Raw genomic sequence first — 21,145 nt, forward strand, 5'->3', positions numbered from 1 at the left:
ATTGAACATTGAATCTAACATTGAATCTTCAAATACAATACGCGATAAGAAAAAAACAATATGTATGTTGTTAAAAATTTAATTCATCATATTTTTTTTTCTATACTAGCTGATCTCTTTATTTATTTTTGTATAGCAGGTAGGTTTTTTTTCAAAATATTTGAGTCTAACCTTAATATTTAAATAGCGAGCTTTTATGACCGTTATTAAAGATTTTTTATGCTTTAAGTTTTCATGAAATGAAAAAGAAAATCGATAAAAACACTTTAATATTAACTTCGAACTAACTACTGTAATCCACAATAAGACTACCTCTAGGCTCTACTGATAAATAACACTTTAAAATGAACACCAAATCACTTTTCACTGTAGGTTATGGCTAACAGGTGTGAATAGATCGCGCGTGTACACGGGCAGGGGCAGGGCGGGCGCAGGTCGCGGGTCGCGTCGGCGCGCGCGTCGCTCGCGGGCGCGCACTCTCGACTAGCTACGATGCTCAGCTCAGCCCTCAGCACTCCTCCACGTAACTGTGAAGAGGTTGCTCTATATTTTTTGCGGGGTCGCTTCACGTCACATCGCATCAGCATCGCCGCGTCGGCCGCCGTCGCCGCTCCGGCCACCGACAGCCTTCGTCGAGTTAATTAGGCACTAATTGTATCGCATTGATTTATCTCCGTGCGATCGTCGCTTTTTGTGATATTATCCGAGAACTTTCTTATCATCGTCTAAAATATGGATCCGATAGAGTCATTATATTTACCGGGAAACTCGCAATGATTTTATATAGGTAGTGTTGCTTTTTATAGAAAATGCCTTAAAGATAAAAATATAAGTTAATTCAATACGTTCTTTTATTCACTATGAAGTTGCGCTCTCTCGTCCTCGTTTTGACTGAATATATTTGCAAAACTGTATTCCTGTTAAAGCTCTCTAGTATAATAACAATCCCAATTACATAAAATTAGCCGCATAAGGTCACGAAAGCAAAAAAATCCAACATTCTATTGTTATAGAGCTAGGAAAATACGTGTCGCTTAGTACAAGCTATAACTCCTTAGACGAGTGCAGTGCAGCTATGCAACTCGAGCGCGGCGGCTGCGGTCGCGGCCCGCGGGCTGAGAGTCGGGAGTTGGGTTACACTTTATGTCGCGCCAACGACACGCGGCCGAGACTCGTCGCTACGCTGACCCCAACATACTTTATAAATAAACCATTGACCACAATCCGAACGTAGAATATTCCACATTAGTGGATCCACTCTCATCTACATATTAACATTTATTTTATGGTAGGTATTTTTATGCAGGTCAGCGACGAGCCCATAAAAAATTAGGTAGAGTGATTATTAATTGATCATTAAATTAAAATTTGAGTGTGTTTATAGATACTTGAAGGCGTTAATTTATGACGGCACTTAAGACGAATCCCACCAAAATAAGTATAATATACATATACAGGGTATCCCACTATTGGTATACTAAGCGCGAAGGGACTTGTAGTTTTGCATACACTGATCACGTAAAAAATACTTAAACAACAAAATTACGTCAAAAATTTTTTGCTAAATTTTTCCTGAAAATCCATGTTTTCATCTCTAACTTCGCGCAGACGGCATATACCGCTTCTCTAATGTGAGCATTTTGTCTATGAAAACATAATCTTAAACGATAGCTCACGTGCGGGTGGCAAAGTTGGGCGGGTTGCTTGTTATGGGTGTTCACATAGAGTTTTAAGAATTCATTTATTTGAAAAAAAAATTCGTCTGGAATTTTATAAGTATTTTTTACGTACTCAGCGTATGCAAAACTATAACCTCCTTTGAGCTTAGTATACCACAGTGGGACACCCTGTATATACTCAAGCGTGACTTACATAAATATTTTCTAACATCCAACGAAACTTTTCAATTGATAATTTAGGAGTGTGCAAGTGTCGTATAACCAATGACCACGTTCGCGTCATACAAATCAAACCACCAATATGAGTGCAGTCCAAACCCGACAATATATTTATATTATTAGATTTCCTATCACATTTTAATTATTAAATACACTTTCAATAGTATGTTTTTGAAATAAATGTATTTTCTTTTAAAGGTGTGATTCGAAACGAATTATATCTATTTAATGTGTAAAATACTATTTAGTGTTTATTAATATATTATAGTGTGGTATTATAATTTTAACTAGTGATAATAATAATAATTAAACAGCAGGTCAATTGATGTCATTGATTCTTTACTTAATTTGTTGGCATTGTGCGGCCTAGTTAAAGGCGTCACACACGGTGAACCGCCATCCTGTTACAAATGATCCGAAATTTTGTCATGTGTTGTTTCGGGTCATTTGTAACAGGATGGCGGTTCTACAGGGGTCTTAGTACGCAATGACAAAAAGAAAAATGATGGTCAGAACGCTGATACCGGATACCTTAAGATACTGTAATATTTTATATTAGAGAATCTTAACATAAAATATTATACAGTAGCACCTCGTTAAGTCGAACCTCGATAAGTCAAAAACCTCCAAATCTCGAAAAAATGTCTTGTTCCCTTCCCTTCAAACCCGAAAACCTCCGTTACTTGAAATCTTGACCCTCTGTTAGTCGAAATTATCACCGAGTCCCTCCAAGCCATTTTGGTACATATTTTCACTCTATAACTCGAAAAATTAAATTTGACCTCTGTATCTCGAACATAGCAACGTTTTATTTTACAACCTTTATAACTCGATCATTTGGAATTTATCACCTCTATTTTCGAACAAAAATAAGTTACCGACTTTAACAACTTGCCGACAGTGCAAGTACCTACACTATTGTTTCTTAGAAAACATTTTAGCAGTATACGATAATAAATTTATGACTCATGTAAACACGTGTTTGCATTACGTATCTAATGACGAAATTATCGATTCAGTAGCTCAGAAAACCGATACTAATGATTAACATGACATAGAAGACGTGAATAGTACATGCGCTCCATAGGTTTCCATCAAAGAGGCAAGAACCGCATTGAATACCTTACGAAATTTTATAGAGCAAACCAGTATCTCTGAAGAAGAAGAATTTTCTGCTCTTTATAGATTAGACAATGCTAGAGAACAACCAAATTATCTAAAGCAAAAAAAATACTGAAATAGCAACCAAATTATCTAAAGCAAATAATATAATAAATACTTTTTTAATGCCATATTTTTATTTTAAAATGATTTGAAATAATGTTGATTTGTCATAAATAAAAACATGTTTGTCACCTCTGCAAGTTGAATTTTAATTTATTTTACCTCCCTAATTCAAAATTTATAAGAATAAACCTCAAACTCTTTATGTCGAATCAAAATCCGCCTAAGTCGAAATCCTCCATAAGTTGAAAACTCTATAACTCGAATTTTTTGGCGTCTCCCTTGATATTCGACTTATAGAGGTGCTACTGTAGTATCTTCACCGTGTGTGACGCGCTTTATGGTTGTGTCGGTTGTGTCATTGTGACAGTGTTATTGTAATAAATCTAACTCTCTAGATGCTTCTAGGTTTATATCTACAGATATCAAGAATTGCTTAAATTTCAGTTTTTCATTTCGCCGTTTAATCATGTCCTTGATGGGTGGGATGGATGGGTCCACCCATGCATGCTGGGTGATGGGCGAAGTGCGAACAGCCCATTACCAAACGGTTCGACCACCGACCAGCAATGGAACTATATAAGAAAAAATAATCTCAATCTCCCTAGCAGAACACAGAAAGCTCACGGAAATCTAGAGTCTTATAAATAGCTTTTTTATGTAGGTAATTAAACGTGATTTGTCAACGGAGCAAAAGTAAAACAAATAGTGATCATCATTAAAATGTGTTTATTATAATTATATATGTATATTCACAATTATTTCTTGAATCTTTTAATTACAAACACACGTACAACCAAGAAGCCAATTTAACAAGCGATCGCTTCCAATTAGTTGGAGCATCGGTGTGGGCCTCGATCTAGTCGCGGCTGATAGCACATTGATGGATAGAGACATGGCGGTACGTTCTTCCGGTCGCTCGCGCCGCGCCCGCTCCGACTCACGCGCGCCGGCGGGAGACGCCCGCGTGTTACACGTGTTTCTGTCGGCGACGCGCCGCGCGGCATACTAATGTGCGTGCAGCCGGGCCGCGAGCTGCGGCAACCCGCAACCTGCTCGCAGGAACCGTAATACGACTCGACGCAAGAAATGAAGCAATTGCAATCATACATGTTTACTTTTACACGCATTATACAATCGAGCGGTAACTTATTACATTTGTTCTGGAAGTAGCTGCTCACATTTATGAGACTATTTACGCTGTCTATTTGATTGTTTTCATTTACACAACTCAGGGTGTTAGATCGTTTAGTTTATTACAAATTAATAAGTATGTAGGTATTTAACGATGTGTTGATAAAAATATGAATGAAAACTTGTCAGTGCTAACATTATTTAATTGTCGCAGAAAGGATTCTCACGGGTAGCAACCTTATCGCATGATTTCACTCGAGAAACTTTCATGGGCAGTGCATTGTTATGAGACGTTGATTAAGAGATTTAAGACGCTCTAGGTATAGCAAATAAATTAACAACACGCCATAATATTAAACCCCATCTGGCATGGTAGGTACGATATTCTTTCCAACAAACACATGAGAGTTTATCAATAAGCCAGAGTCTCAAAGATGTTTTCAGTTTTTGTGATAAAAAGATTTAAGTAGTTACTTAGGTATTTTTTTATTTATTCATTTTATAGTTACAATACAATAAATATGATGACCTAATAATATTTTATACATGCGTCAGGAAGCAGCTGATAATATGATAACTTTTGTCTTTCTAAAGACACCTGCAAAATGTTTATTAATGACTAGCGGTCCGCCCCGGCTTCGCCCGTGGTACCTACATGTTTAAACTATCCTATCTCTCAAGTTGAATCGAACTGCAAATGGTGTGCGAATTTTATTATAATCGGTTAAGTGGTTTAGGAGTCCATTGAGAACAAACATTGTGACACGAGATTTATATATATATACATATATGTATTAAGATTAATGTAAAATAAGTATTAAGTAACTGACTTTCCAAAATTTTCTTAAAAAAATAAATATTTTTTTGTGATTTCTGAATAATTTTGGACCTCCATAGGACTTTTTAAACTACCTACAGTTCGACATGGGATAAATAGCATGTCATAATATATGGACACTGGTATCACTTAGAGCTGAATGCAATTCATTATACATCTCTACCCGTTGGGAAGAAAAAGCGATGAATACCTAACACTAAAAAAGGTAAGTTATCGTAATCTCGGTTAATGAAGGCAACGTGCGAACCAAGTATGGGAATATTGGAACGTGAATCTCAAACGAGAATGATAATAATTAGTGAGTAATGAGCGTATATCGCGTTTCGCAGAGCAGAGGCGCGGGCGCGCTGGCCCTCATTAGAGGGGCGGCGCCGCGCACGCACCCGTTGTGAATTACTTTCAAACAATATGAATATTTCTCAGGCTCGAGTTTCCTACGCTGGCGCTGCACTGTACGGCTGTACTGAGTGTACGCACTGCCGCTTTACGAGCCCGTTTCATTCGCCCATAACACAACTACTTACGATTATAACAATGATTTAAATTTAGATTATAGATATGGGATAATCTTAATCTAAATCATTATTTAGCACAGGCAATTTTAACGTCTATTTTGATTATAAAATTACATTAAAAATCAATCCGTAGCTATTTTATTTTTTTGTATAATGGCCAAGCAACGTGTTTATGTTCCTCATGTTAAAGGTTGTGGGCGTGTACCTAAATTCACTTATTTTTAAGATGTTGACAAGTAGGTAAACAATTAACAAAATTTTATATACCTAAAATGTAAGGTTAACTTATGGGAAAGACGACTCGAATTAAATTCGTTACTCCTACTCCGTTTACTATGGCCAAAACACATTTCAGCGACTCTTTTAGTAGGTAGACGGTCGTAGAGACTGCTCAATGAGCACTTTTGCTATTGTATCCCTCGAAGAGCGCATATCTCTCCATTTTTTAACAAATCCAACTCGCTATTTATGACTTTCAGGAGAGAACTACATTTTAGCGTACTTTTGTTCAGTGTTGTTAAGAACGATAAACCTGCGTACTTGCATCATAAACTTGGCTGGGCCAAAAATGATTATAATACTAGGTTCGCTAATTCCGGAAGCATTAAGTTATCGCAACATTTCTCTTCGTCATTTCGTGGTAGTTTCCGTTATGCTGCTTCAAAGTGCTGGAATAATTTACCTCCCCCTTTACGAAATCTTTCTTCAGTGCCATGTTTTAAAAAACGTCTGAGGTTTTTGTTGCTCCAGCATCAGAAGCAATTACCGATAGGAGTTCGGCCCGTCGCCACATATTTGAGCCATTGATCATTTTAAGGTATTTTATTGTGTATTTATATAATATCTAACACTCTCCCACTGTTCGCAAAATAAAATTAAGGTGCACATTATATTTTTTCTCTACCTATGCTACATAAACACACTTTCATAATTATATGTATCATTTAATACTGAATCATTGCATCTGTACAGTCACGTGGTCTCCTCTGAAAATCAGTGCAGCAATACATTTTAAATAATGGTTGCTGCTTTGCTGACGGGGAGTCCTTTTTGCCTCCATTACTTTCTTTTTTTTTTCTGTTTTGTGTATATTATACTAAGAGTTACATGGTGGCAAATAAAACGCTTTCTATTTCTATTTCTATTTTCTATTTCACTCAACATTGCCTTTTTTCTTACTTTTAAGTTTTAATTTAATATATACATTTCAACGTGGTTGTGCTTTATGCGCCCACAACTACTGCACGTACTTTTTATATACAGGGTTACTTGTAAAACACCAGCAACCTCGCAGGATAAGATAGCTAACATCATAAGTAACAACATTTGTTCTACGTCTTTTGATAATTTGTTAGATTTTATTTTCATAAATATAAAATATTCATTTAATTTTCCGTTTGAATATTATAAACTCTACGCGCATCCCAAAAATTACGTAAACAAGAAGCGAACGAGAGGGGAAAGGAGGCGTCGCGTAGTCCTTTCGATAATGAATAGAACATAGACTTACAATTTACAAATGTTAAGAGAGTACAATTAAAACTTTTAAAAAATCATTTAAAAATAATGTATTGCGATATGCCAAAAGTCGTAGAACAAATGTTGTTACTTATGATATATGTTATGAATATTGTTTTCACATTGCTCTATATCTGACATTTTTTTTTTCTGTGTATAATTATTTAACCCGCCATTGGTGACGTGAATTTGACTTACAGCGTTGGTGACCCCGGTCTCACGCACCGGGGTTTTTGACTACGAGTTTATCTGTAATTTACGGTTCATGCTACTTTTCATTGGGATAGATATAAAATTTGATCTTTTATTGTCAATAAAACATAGGTATATAATAAATCAAATCTCTTTTATTAGCATAAAACAACATCTTTGAAATAACTAAAATTGTCAAGTATTTTACCAAAGTTTTTTTAAAACTCAAAAATAAAGCATCAATCTTAATTATTTAACAGTAAAATTAGGCTAAGTCAGTCTTATGACACTGAAAACATAAAATGAAGTAACATAAATGGTAATACTTCGACCAAAAAAAAAAATATACAATACTAAAATCACTCATCTTCAACAGCCAAACAACTAGAGCAAGTTATTGGTACTACGTGCGATCTGGTTCGAAAATATCTGGTTCGAAGTCACTTCCAGATTCACTTTCCGATGACATTGGTAATCTGTCCTCATCAGATACTTCTTCTTGCAAAAGGGCCTCGAGACGACACTGATTACTTTCGTAAGACATGCTGAAACAGTGTTCACAATTTGAACAAAAAACACGGAATTTCTTGTAAAATATCGATCAAATCTAGCAAAACGCTTACTAATAATAGAATTATATGATTAAACTATAAATTACAACAATAGCTTTATCAAAATAAGTAAAATAAAAAAAATACACAATAACCATTTTACTTACTTAGTTGGTGACGCCGGTCTCACGCACCGGGTTGGGGCCAAAACTCAGTAACGTGCGCCCGCGTCACTGTCGTGGGGTAGGGGTAGGGTTGGGGGCGCGAAATTAGGCAGCTACTCGAAACCACAGTGCAATTCGATAAACGGTGACAAAAATATTTGGGTTTCTTTAACTGCCCGGTCTCACAGACATATGAGGTCACCAATGGCGGGTTAAATTAAATACTTAATTCAATCCAATTCTCAAGTAATGCTGTATGTACCTGTAATGAGTAGCCAATTTAGATTAAGACTTTATGTACGATTACTTATATAATGTTACAAATTGAGTTACTGTTGGTGCATCTATAAATAAATAAATAAATAAATAAATGATGTTAGCTATCTTGTCCCGAGAGGTTGCTGGTGTTTTACAAGTAACCCTGTATAAAGAAAATTATAAAATAAATCTTATTCAATTGTGTGCTTGCACATATCATATCGATGTAGAGCTATTAGCAGTAAGCAGGCGTATTAACAACGTACAATGAGTCAATATAACTGAATGAAAATTAAGTCAGGATATCATTTTTCTGAATCAGTATACTTAGGTGATATTTATGTGTATGATGGTAACCTGCAGTGAGTATCTAGTGACTACAAGTACTTAGGTAACTATGTTAAATTCTAAATAACATTCTATCAGGTGACATCGTCCCAATCTCTGTCTGTCTGTCTGTTACTCAATCACGCCTAAACTACTGAACCAATTTGCATGAAATTTGGTATGGAGATATTTTGCTACCCGAGAAAGGACATAGGCTACTTTTTTATTGCGAAATATGTACCACGGGCGAAGCCGGGGCGGACCGCTAGTATTATATATGCGAAAGTACATGGCCATGGGTAACTTTTGACAGCGGTGAAACGACTCATACTAATGCGAATTTAACATCAGGGGAATCCGCGGACAAAGAAAAATATATGAATACTAGCGGCCCGCCCCGGCTTCGCCCGTGGTACATATGAAAAATAGATGTTGGCCGATTCTCAGACTTACCCGATATGCACAGAAAATTTCATGAGAATCGGTCCACCCGTTTCGGAGGAGTATGCAGACTAACATTGTGACACGAGAATTTTATATATAAGAAGATTATTTTCAATAAAAATGATGATGATGATATTGTTCATGAACGCTCAACGACCAGGCGATAGATAGATACCATACGTTCGCTAGCTATGCAGATACTGAGCCATCTGCGCACGCGTGGCCTGTAGATAGAGAGCATAGCGTACGGGATGTGGGTGGGAATTATAGGTGGGTGGCTTACTTTAATCAGTCGTCAAAATTTCCAATTTTAGGAAAATTAGAAAAATGATTTAAACTTTTTTAAATTTTGATGAGTTAGGGAAATTTCGATTGACAGAAAAATTACGATAAGTCAGGAAAAATTTCTATAAGTCAGGAAAATTTCCATAAATCGGGAAAATTTCTATAAGCTGGAAAATTTCCATAAGAAAGGAAAATTTCTATACGTCAGGAAAATTTATATAGATAAGGAAAATTTGTATAAGTCAGGAAAATGTCTATATAAGCCAGGAAAATTTCTACACGTCAGGAAAATTTCTATAAGCCATGAAAATTTCTATACGTCAGGAAAATTTCTATAAGCCAGGAAAATTTCTTAAAAAACAAGGAAAATTTCTATACGTCGGGAAAATTTCTATAAGCCAGCATTCTATAAGCCAGGAAAATTTCTATACGGCAGGAAAATTTCCAAAAGAAAGGAAAATTTAAGACGGGAATATTCCCATAAGTCCGGAAAATTTCTATACGTCAGAAAAATTTCTATACGTCTGGAAAATTTCTATACGCCAGGAAAATTTCTATACGTCGGGAAAATTTCAATAAGCCAGGAAAATTTCTATACGTCAGGAAAATTTGTATACGTCAGTAAAAATTATATACGCCAGGAAAATTTCTTTACGTCAAGAAAAATTCTATAAGCCAGGAAAATTTATATACGTGAGGAAAATTTCTCTTTGCCGCAAAAATCCATAAGTCGAGAAAATTTCGCTAAGACAGGAGAATTTCTATACGTCAGGAAAATTTCTCTTTGTGGGGAAAATTTCGATAAGTCAATAAAAAATAATATTATACTTAGATAAATTATGATAAAATACGTATTTAAGGAGATAGAAACGATTCAACTATAAATTTATATTTAAACATGGTATGCATAATAAATAACCTTATATTTCGTGTTTCTCAGAAATAATTCAGAAGAGAACTTAATACAACGGTTCCGTGCGATGGGAGAGGATACGGAAGATTGCTCTAAACCGTTGTTAGGCGATTGTGAAGGTAATATTATTATTTATTTAATTAAGTAAGTATTTAATTTGATAGATAAATTAAAAAATTTAATCAGAGAGATAATGTAAAAAGCAGTTTTAATCCTAATAATATTGTAAATGCGAAAGTTTGTGAGGATGTGTGTGTGTGTGTGTGTGAGTTTGTTACTCTTTCACGCAAATACTACTGAACCGATTACAGAAGGTAACTTGGATTAACACATAGGGTAGGTTTTATCCCGGAAATCCCACGGGAACGGGAACTATGCGGGTTTTCCTTTGAAAACGCGGGCGACGCCGCGGGCGGAAATCTAGTCGGCTATAAGCCAGAGATGAGATAAATCTTTTGATTTTTTAACGTTCTTAAATGGCTTAACAAAAGCCATTTTAGGTTTTTAAATGACAATTTAATAATCTGACATAATAGGAAGTTATTTTGATGAATATAATAACTTCCTATTATGTCTCACTCCACTCATTACATTTTCCATAAGAAAGGTTTTAAGCATAGGAAAGGGAAAGGAATATGAAATGAAAACAAGATTAATAAAAATAATGCACTTTTATTTATCACAGGGCTGAAGCCAAATCTGTTACTAAATAAACACCACAACAACCACACTCTCGTTTTAACTACTGTCACTTACAACTAGAGGAATGCTATGTATCACAAGCACGAGCCTCGCTCGACCCTAAACATAAATTAATTAATTTAAATATAAATACAATTTAACTAAGAACCCCGCAACTTTAAATTACATAGAGAGGCATCTCGTGCGGGCGGAGCGCACCTACCGCGACGACACTGTGCGAAACCTTCCCCTAACTATTAGATTACCGGTTTGTACTATTGTTGAAAAGCTGTTTTATAATATTATTACATGCCCCAAAACCCTGCGTCGACGCGGTAAGCGTGCGCCGGCCCTTATGCTAGGCCGTCTACGAAACGTAAACGGACTCGCGCGTGTCGTACATAATGCTATGTACAGCGCGACGTGCGTCTCTGATATAAATATTGTGATGTCAACGACTAAATAATATAAATAAACGTCACAAGACACAAACTAAAATACAAAGATCGTGATCGTTCGAGTACGTATGAATCGATATCGAACGGAGGCAACAAACTGGGACCGCAGTTGCGGGGCGACACGCTCGGATGTGCGTAATTCAATAGAAAATCGCGTGCTCTACGCGTGCGCGACCGCAACCGACTTCGCGCGGAACGCCAGCGGCGTCGCTCTCGCGTTCACGTCGACGCGATAAACCTATACAGGGTGTCCCACTGTTGATATACTAAGCTCAAAGGAGGTCATAGTTTTGCATACGGCGAGTTTGTAAAAAATACTTATAAAATTCCAGACACATTTTTTTTTCAAATAGATGAATTCTTAAAACTCTATGTGTACACCCATAACAAGCAACTCGCACAACTTTGCCACCAGCACGTGTGCTATCGTTTAAGATTATGTTTTCATAGACAAAATGCTCACATTAGCGAAGCAGTGTATGCTGGCTGCGCGAAGCTAGAGAAGAAAACATGGATTTTCAGGAAAAATTTAGCAAAAAATTTTTGACGTAATTTTGTTGTTTAAGTATTTTTTACGTGTTCAGTATAGGCAAAACTACAAGTCCCTTCGCGCTTAGTATACCAATAGTGGGACACCCTGTATAGATCTGATGCCATATCCACAAATCTAATATCGTCCACCGAGCACTAGCTAGCGCGCGCGGCGAGCGGCGCGTCGTGCTGCGCGGCGTGCTGCGCGGCGTGCTGCGCGGCGTGCTGCGCGGCGTGCTGCGCGGCGTGCTGCGCGCCGCTACTGCGCGAGCAGCTCGGACACGTGGTCGGCGATGGCGCGCGCCGAGTCGCCCGCCAGGATGGAGCGGTGGTCGGCCGGCAGCTGGCGCACGGCCAGCGGGCCCGCGCACACGCCGCTCAGCCCGTAGTCGGCCGCCAGCTCCACGTAGTTGTCGCGCGCCGTGAACAGCGTGACGGGCGCGCTCAGCTTGCCGCTGGGCGTGTACGAGTCAGCGATGACGAGCTTGCGGTAGAAGGACTGCGCGGCGGCGGCCAGCGCGGCGGCGTCGCGCCCTGCGGCCCCCGCGGCGGGCCCCGCAGTGGCCAGCTCCACCGTGCGCTGCACGCGCTGCTCCCAGCTAGGCAGCTTCGCGAGCTCGTTCGATACCTGCCATTGTTTGTCGGGTCGTTTAGATACTTAGCTTATAAAAATAATGTTTATATGTATACGTACATAATATCTCAAATATTGTCGTTTTAAATAAATGATGATTTCACGGAATAGTGTGACTCGCTTTATTAGTTCATCTTTTTAAAAGTGATCATTTCGTTTTCGACTTAAACACGAGGCGTTAGGTGCACGTATATACATCGCTTCGTTATTCACCTTCGTCCATCGAATAGGGCGAGAGATGTGAAATTATTTCGAATAGTTAAAAAGCGCAATTAAGTCACTAGAGTATTATCTAAATTCTATACAAAGTTAAAGAGGGGCAAGAATATATAGACGAACCTTGACGATGTCGAGCTTCTCGTTGAAGAGCTGCAGGAAGTACGCGAGCGCGTCGGCCTCGTCGGTGGCGGGCGAGCGCGCGGCGCGCTTCTGTGTGCTGCGCCGCGTGTGCGCCGCCACGAACGCGGGCGAGCCGTCCACCAGCACCACGCGCACGCGCTTGCCCTCCTGCACGCACGCCGGCCATTAGTTCGTCGGTCATAACTTATAATATAATATGCATAAAAAAATCATAAGAAAACAAACTGTCGACTTTTTTAATTCGAGTCATATTTAACTAGGGCGACTTTGAAAAATATTTAGCACGTGAAATCGCGTAAGAGAGAGAGCGAAGAGTACCTTCTCGAGCTGCAGCGCCATCTCGAAGGCGACGCCGGCGCCGAACGAGTAGCCGAGCAGCGTGTAGGGGTCGTGGGGCTGCAGCGCCTCGACGTGGCGCACGTAGAAGGCGGCCAGCGCGCGCATGTCGGCCAGCGGCGCGGCCGCCACGCACTGCAGGCCCAGCGCCGCGCCGCGCACGCCGCGCGCCACGCCGCGCAGCGCGCCCGCCGCGCCCTCGATCGGGTGCACCTGCGCACGGGCCGTCACACCGTTAGAGACACACACATGTGTAGTGTAGCACATCCGGTGCAAGCACAAGGAGACTCACCATGAACACGTTGGCTTTGGAGTCCGGCGCGGCGCTGGGCAGCTTCACGACGACCTGCTTGGGCATGATCTCACTCAAGTTCGCGAACTGCGCCAGGTCCGAGGCGGCGCCCGCGGCCTCCTTTTTCGTCGCTTCCTTCGCCTTGTCCTCTGCGCTCTCTTCGCCGCCCGACAGAGATTTTAACTTAGCGAAAGTGAGGGCGCGGATTTCTTGCACTCCCAGCACGAGATCGTAGCCGCGTTCCAGCGTCTGTTTGATTTCGGCGCCCATGAGCGAGTCCATCCCGAGCTCCGCCAGGTTGGCCGTTTCCGATACTTTGGACGGATCTTTGATGCCTACAAAATTAAAAAGTAAATTGTTATTAAAACTCTTCTTTATTTAAATAATTAATATCAAAAGCGTCTCCTAATAATATAAGCATCAACTCGAGCGACCGAATGTGACGCGACATCGAATCGTCGTCTCTTAAAAACTATCTAGCAAAGACAAATAGGAACAACGAGTCGATCTCCTCGTAAATATGAAAATTATCATGCTATAAATTAAATATTTTCGCCCTGACCGAGGATGTTGGCGACGGCGTGCACGAGGTCCTGCGCGGGCGCGGCGGCGGCGCGGCGCTTGTCGGCCAGCACCATGGACGCGCACACGGCGTGCGGCCGCGCCAGCAGCGCGCCCAGCGCCGCCACGCACGACGCCACGCGCTGCGGCAGCGTGCCGCCCACCACCGCCTCGTCGCCGCCCATCGTGTCCGCCACCAGCCCCACCTCGCCGATGGCGCCCCACTGCACGGCCAGGCCGGGCAGCCCGTCGGCCTGGCGCAGCTCGCACACGCGCTCCATGGCCGAGTTGGCGAGCCCGTAGTTGCTCTGGCCCGGGTTGCCGCGCCCGCACGACACGGACGAGAACGCCACGAAGTAGTCCAGCTCGGGGCACAGCTCGCGCGACGCCGCGTCCAGCATCTTTGTTCCTGGAAACGATTAGCGGTGCCTCTTTGATAAACATTCCAATGTATTCTATACGATCAATAATTACAAAATAATAGTTTTATTTTCTTCTTTTTTTACCACAAACAAAAATATGGAAAAGAGGAATAATAAAACGAGCGACTAAAAAATAACTGAGCAGATGATGAGATACTGTTTTAAACTTGAGCGGTATGAATTTGACTAAGCGACAAAGAAACTAAACGAGCGATGAATATTAGTCGGTAATAAAATACAGGTTGAACGTGGGATGTGATTAATCCATTTGAAATATTAAAATGGATAAAAGTGTGCGACTAAATTCTTAGGTGAACAACTAAATTACTAGGTGAGCGACTAAATTAAACGACTATAAATACATAGAGTGTAAATTAAGGGATACATTTTTACGGCTTAAGAGTAACTTCAAATAATTATATCATAAATTAAAAGCCTACTCTGCTCAAAAAAAAATTTTTCAGTGATTCGAAACACCTCATATATAATAAAAATGTCGCTCAATATAAATAAATCATATGCCAAATAACTTGGCCAAATAATGAAAAAATGCTCCTGCATTTTTTCGTAACGTTGTCACATAAACAAATATTAGGTCGCTCAAATATTATAAAGCTGCTCATTTTGTATTTTGAGTAACTCAAGTTAATGTTTGTTAGTCGCTGTTCTAGTGATTTTTCATCGCACGCAGTGGCTCACTTAGTAATTTTGTAACCCCAATTCATTATCTTGTCAACTATGATTTACAGTCACTCGTTACAGTCTTTCGATTAAAATAAAGTGTTATACGTCGTGGCCATATCGTAGATTTGCTCTCAACTGTCAGTAATAGCCCATGGACTTCTTTTGTGGAGTCACTCTACCTTTCTCTTACACATAAACGGTGATTAATGTAACTACTTTACGATATGATCAAATAATTTCGACACGAAGCCGCGTTTTTGGTTGTCCATATCGAAATAGAAATGCGATTATGCGACCAATTCGTGAAATTATCGAATATATCACGAAGTGTGCAAATCTACGATACGGCCACGACATATACATATGTATATCGGTTTTCGGTCATACATATAATACATACAATATGCTTTAAATACAATTTTAACGCGGTAATAACTGAATTCGAGCGCTCACCGTCAATCTTGGGCGTGGCGACGGCGCGGAAGTCGTCCGGCGTGAGGTTCTCGAGGAAGGCGTCGCGCAGCACGGCGGCGAGGTTGAAGATGCCGCCCACCGGCGCCAGCGCGCCCGCGTCCGCCAGCAGCGCGCGCGCGCCCGCCGCCCGCGACACGTCCGCCGTCGACACCGCCACGCGCACGCCGCGCTCGCGCCACCTGCGCACAGGGCGTCGTCAGTGCCTCGCTCGCACACCGCACACCCCCCCCACCCCCACACACACACACGCACCTGCGGATGCACCACGACTGGTAGCCGGTGCGCACGCCGCTGCGCGAGTTGAACACTAGAGCGCGCGCTCCGCGCTTCACGAGCCACTGCGCCAGCTCCAGACCGAAGCCGCCCAAACCGCCTGCACATCACGATGAATTCGATTAATGATCTATAATAAACGCTCCTTAAAATCTTATTTATTTTTTACTAAATTGTCTGATATTTCATAAGTTGTGTAAATTACCGACATTCATAAATGAAAAAAAAATGTATGCGTGTACTAGAGTACACACGTAAGAAGTGAAACTTCTTTATGACCTTAAAAATGTCACGAGTATGGCGCAACGCAAAAATGTCACGCGTACGGCGTAACGCAAAAATGTTACACTAAATTTTTGCAAGCCCCGATAAAGAAGTTTCACTTCAAAATCAATAAATTATAACTGATGAAAGTTTCACTTATTAATTCCATCTTTACGATTCCTAACTGTATTTCGTTTATCACGTTCTACAACGTATCGGTAACGGATAAGCGCGCGCACTGACCGACGAGCACGTAGCTCTTGGCGGGGTGCATGTAGGTGCGGGGCAGCGCGTGCAGCAGGCGCAGCGCGGGCCGCGCGCCGCCCGCCTCCTCCTCGCGCACGCGCAGCACCACCTGCGACACACAAAGAGGTTACTTTCGGTTAAAAAAATCCTTAGTATAGTGTACTTGGTTATTTTTTGTCTCGGTTATTTAATATTATAATTTCGAGCCAAATTACGTAAGTACGTAAAACACGTTGCGTGTATTTTATTCAGAAAATTAGATATGGATTTTGTTTTAACATATCGATCCGGTAATGAGGATCGGCAACGCTGACCTTCCCGATGTGCTTGCCGGTGGCCATGTAGCGGAAGGCCTGCTCGAGCTGCTGGTCGCCGAAGACGGTGGCGGGCAGCGGGCGCACGGCGCCGGCGGCGATGCCGTCGCTGACGCAGCGCACCACGGCGCGCCGCTCCGCGCCGTCCGGAGCCGCGTCGAACAGCGCGTCCAGCAGGATGCCGTGGAACGTCGTGTTCTTCAGGAATACCGACATGCCCTGCGCACATACGTGCCCTCATTGTCACTGCTATTTTATATATACATCTTACGACTTCTGTTTTTATATTAATCATTATAATTTCCGAAAAAAGATGGATATTATGTATGCCACCGGAAAATAAGAATCGCAAATTTATCAATTTCCTTTTATAAGCTTGCGAATCTTGTCTTCCGATGTCATATACACACAATATTTTACAATTCACTGTAAAGTATTGTACTTATTATCTGTATGTTATGGAATCGTTTCATTTAAGAGTAAATAAGTTTTGAACTTAAAAATTATTAAAAATAATTTAACAGAGTAAAATAATTCGTAATGCGGAACACGTATGCGCGGGAACTCACCAAGGGGGTGTTATTGGAGAGGTCGAGCTTGCCGATCTCGAGGAAGCGGCCGCCGTCGGCCAGGCAGCGCACGGAGGCGGCCAGCTTGTCGGCGGCCAGCGAGTTGAGCACGAGGTCCACGCCGCGGCCGCCCGTGCGCCGCAGCACGAGCTGCTCGAACGAAGTGTCGCGCGAGTTGCCGATGTCCTCGTCGGCCAGCGCCGGGAAGCGCTCGCGCAGGAAGGCGCGCTTGTCGGGCGTGCCCACCGTGGCGAACACGCGGCAGCCGGCGTGCAGCGCCACGGCGATGGCGGCCTGCCCCACGCCGCCCGTGCCCGCGTGCACCAGCACGCTCTCGCCGCGCGCCATGCGCCCGCGCACGCTCAGCGCGTAGTACGCCGTCGCGTACGCCACCGGCACCGTCGACGCCTCCTCCAGACTCCTGTCGTCCGAATATCATTGTCATTTCGATCTACGAAACTATTACATCATACATTGTGTCATAAGTACAATAATATAATATAGATTGTCACAAAGAAAATCACCTCTGATCTAGGTATTAGCCCTTCTGCTAAACGATAAATTTAGAGTACAATATTATATACGGTTACTTTGAATGTAACAAGTTGCACATATAACAGACGAGCACTGACCACTCGGCGGGCACGTCCCACAGGAAGCCGCGGTCGGCCAGCACGCTGGAGGCCAGCCCGCGCGCCGCCACCATGCCCATCACGCGCCGCCCGTCCGCGCCGCGCCCGCTGAACTCCAGGCCCAGGATGCACTCCTAAGGGACACCACAGTAACATTCAATAGATCGATTCCATTTCAATTCAATTAAAAAATAATTAAAGCGTTAGCAATCGATGCTAGAAGATATGAGTGGGATATTTGCGTAAACTCATAAAAGGGCAAGTGCAAATATGATATTTATAAAAAAATTATGATTAAAATGTTAGAATAGCATAAAAGAAGGACAACTTCAACGTTTTTATTTTATACTAGATTTCCGCCCGCGGCTTTTCTCGCGTTTTCATAGGAAAACCCGCATAGTTCCCGTTCCTGTGGGATTTCCGGGATAAAACCTACCCTATGTGTTAATCCAAGTTACCTTCTATATGTGTGCTAAATTTTATTGTAATCGGTTCAGTAGTATTTGCGTGAAAGAGTAACAAACACACACACACACACACACATCCTCACAAACTTTCGCATTTATAATATTAGTAGGATTAAAACTGCTTTTTACATTATCTCTCTGACTAAATTTTTTAATTTATCTATCAAATTAAAATAAATAATAATATTAGTATTACCTTCACAATCGCCTAACAACGGTTTAGAGCAATTAGTCCATTGAATGAGTTCCAAGGGGGGTCTAGAGTGCATGAGTTAGTAACGTAAGATGTTTCTTCGGAAACATGTCAAGAGTACCTAGGTAATAAACATACTAAAACCCCGGAACACTAGGAGGAGCCCCGGAGTGGGGGGAGGGGGGGAATGGGTCCATTTTTTCATTTTTCGCTTAAATCTCAAAAACGGTACATGTTAGAGAAAAACTTTCAAGGAAAAGTTGAAAGGCCATAAAATTATCTACAAGTTGTACATAAATCATTTTTTCGTATATCCTACCGTTTCTGAGTTATACGCAGTAAAAAATGATTTTGGCTCAAACAATTTCCCCATACTACACATCAATTGATCAAAAAATATTTCTTTCTTCCAAAAAACTCAAAAGTGCAACTTGTGACCGGTACAGATAGATTGCTCATAATTAGGTCTATCATTGATAAAAATACTAGATTCCACCACGGAGGCGTTTACGGGGAATTGAATTTTATTAGGGTAGTTACGATACTTGAACTTTTTATTTTATTTCTTCCAAAAAACTCAAAAGTGCAACTTGTGACCGATACAGATAGATTGCTCATAATTAGGTCTATCATTGATAAAAATACCAGATTCCACCATGGAGGCGTTTACGGGGAATTGAATTTCATTAGGGTAGTTAGTTAAAAAGACTAACTAGACCTAATTAAGAGCAATCTATCAGTACCGGTCACAAGTTGCACTTTTGAGTTTTTTGGAAGAAAAAAAAATAAAAAGTTCAAGTATCGTAACTACCCTAATAAAATTCAATTCCCCGTAAACGCCTCCGTGGTGGAATCTGGTATTTTTATCAATGATAGACCTAATTATGAGCAATCTATCTGTACCGGTCACAAGTTGCACTTTGAGTTTTTTGGAAGAAAAAAATAAAAAGATCAAGTTCAGTAACTCAAACTACCCTAATATAATATTTTGACAATCGATTCCTCCTAAAGGCTTCCATGGAGGAATGTGTTTATTTTACCAATTATAGACCTAATTAAGAGCAATCTATCAGTACTGGTCACAAGTTGCACATTTGAGTTTTTTGGAAGAAAGAAATATTTTTTGATCAATTGATGTGTAGTATGGGGAAATTGTTTGAGCCAAAATCATTTTTTACTGCGTATAACTCAGAAACGGTAGGATATACGAAAAAATGATTTATGTACAACTTGTAGATAATTTTATGGCCTTTCAACTTTTCCTTGAAAGTTTTTCTCTAACATGTACCGTTTTTGAGATTTAAGCGAAAAATGAAAAAATGGACCCATTCCCCCCCTCCCCCCACTCCGGGGCTCCTCCTAGTGTCCCGGGGTTTTAGTATGTTTATTACCTAGGGACTCTTGACATGTTTCCGAAGAAACATCTTACGTTACTAACTCACGCACTCTAGAACTTTTTATTCAATGGACTAAATCTTCCTTAAAAACGTATTTTATCATAATTTATCTATAATATTATTTTTTATTGACTTATCGAAATTTTCCTGACTTATAGAAATTTTCCCCACAAAGAGAAATTTTCCTGACGTATAGAAATTGTCCTGTCTTATCGAAATTTTCCCGACTTATGGATTTTTCCTGACTTATAGAAATTTTTGCGGCAAAGAGAAATTTTCCTCACGGTTAGAAATTTTCCTGGCTTATAGAATTTTTCCTGACGTAAATAAATTTTCCTGGCGTATATAATTTTTCCTGACTTATACAAATTTTCCTCACGTATAGAAATTTTCCTGGCTTATAGAAATTTACCTGACGTATAGAAATTTTCCTGACGTATAGAAATTTTGCTGGCTTATAGAAATTTTCCTGACATATAGAAAATTTCCATAAGTCGGGAAAATTTCTATAAGGTGGAAAATTTCCATAAGAAAGGAAAATTTCTATAAACAAGGTAAATTTCTATACGCCAGGAAAATTTCCGGAAAATTTCTATACCTCAGGAAAATTTTTATAAGCCAGGAAAATTTCTATACGTCAGGAAAAATTCTATAAGACAGGAAAATTTTTTTGCGTCGGGAAAATTTCTATAAGGCAGCGAAATTTCTATACGTCAGGAAAATTTCCATTAGTCGGGAAAATTTCTATAAGGTGGAAAATTTCCATAAGAAAGGAAAATTTCTATAAGACAGGAAAATTTTTTTGCGTCGGGAAAATTTCTATAAGCCAGCAAAATTTCTATAAGACAGCGAAATTTCTATACGTCAGGAAAATTTCTATACGCCAGGAAAATTTCTATACGCCAGGAAAATTTCGATAATACAGGAAAATTACGATAAGTCAGGAAAATTTCCATAAGTCGAGAAAATTTCTAAGGTGGAAAATTTCCATAAGAAAGGAAAATTTCTATACCTCAGGAAAATTTTTATAAGCCAGGAAAATTTCTATACGTCAGGAAAATTTCTATACGCCGGGAAAATTTCTATACGCCGGGAA

The 21,145-nt window shown here is 40.4% G+C and overlaps 1 protein-coding gene across 3 annotated transcripts in view; it reads right to left on the bottom strand.

Moving 5' to 3' along the window:
- Positions 1–10,913: 10,913 nt before the first annotated feature.
- FASN1 (Fatty acid synthase 1) overlaps positions 10,914–21,145 on the bottom strand; it is a 40,940-nt gene continuing 30,708 nt past the window's right edge. For all 3 annotated transcript variants that reach the window (XM_089701870.1, XM_089701872.1, XM_089701869.1), the window contains 11 exons: positions 17,993–18,126; positions 17,361–17,781; positions 16,792–17,010; positions 16,475–16,586; positions 15,947–16,067; positions 15,674–15,873; positions 14,116–14,523; positions 13,554–13,888; positions 13,244–13,474; positions 12,905–13,072; positions 10,914–12,559 (listed from right to left, as the gene is read on the bottom strand). In XM_089701870.1, the coding sequence (XP_089557996.1) occupies positions 12,191–12,559; positions 12,905–13,072; positions 13,244–13,474; positions 13,554–13,888; positions 14,116–14,523; positions 15,674–15,873; positions 15,947–16,067; positions 16,475–16,586; positions 16,792–17,010; positions 17,361–17,781; positions 17,993–18,126 (2,718 nt within the window). In that variant the 3' untranslated portion in view covers positions 10,914–12,190. The remainder of the gene's footprint in view (positions 12,560–12,904; positions 13,073–13,243; positions 13,475–13,553; positions 13,889–14,115; positions 14,524–15,673; positions 15,874–15,946; positions 16,068–16,474; positions 16,587–16,791; positions 17,011–17,360; positions 17,782–17,992; positions 18,127–21,145) is intronic.

The sequence above is a fragment of the Colias philodice genome, chromosome 12 (genome assembly GCF_061535455.1).
Source record: "Colias philodice isolate Cphi_HAF_F1 chromosome 12, ilColPhil1 Martin Lab GWU primary, whole genome shotgun sequence".
Lineage (NCBI taxonomy): Eukaryota > Metazoa > Arthropoda > Insecta > Lepidoptera > Pieridae > Colias > Colias philodice.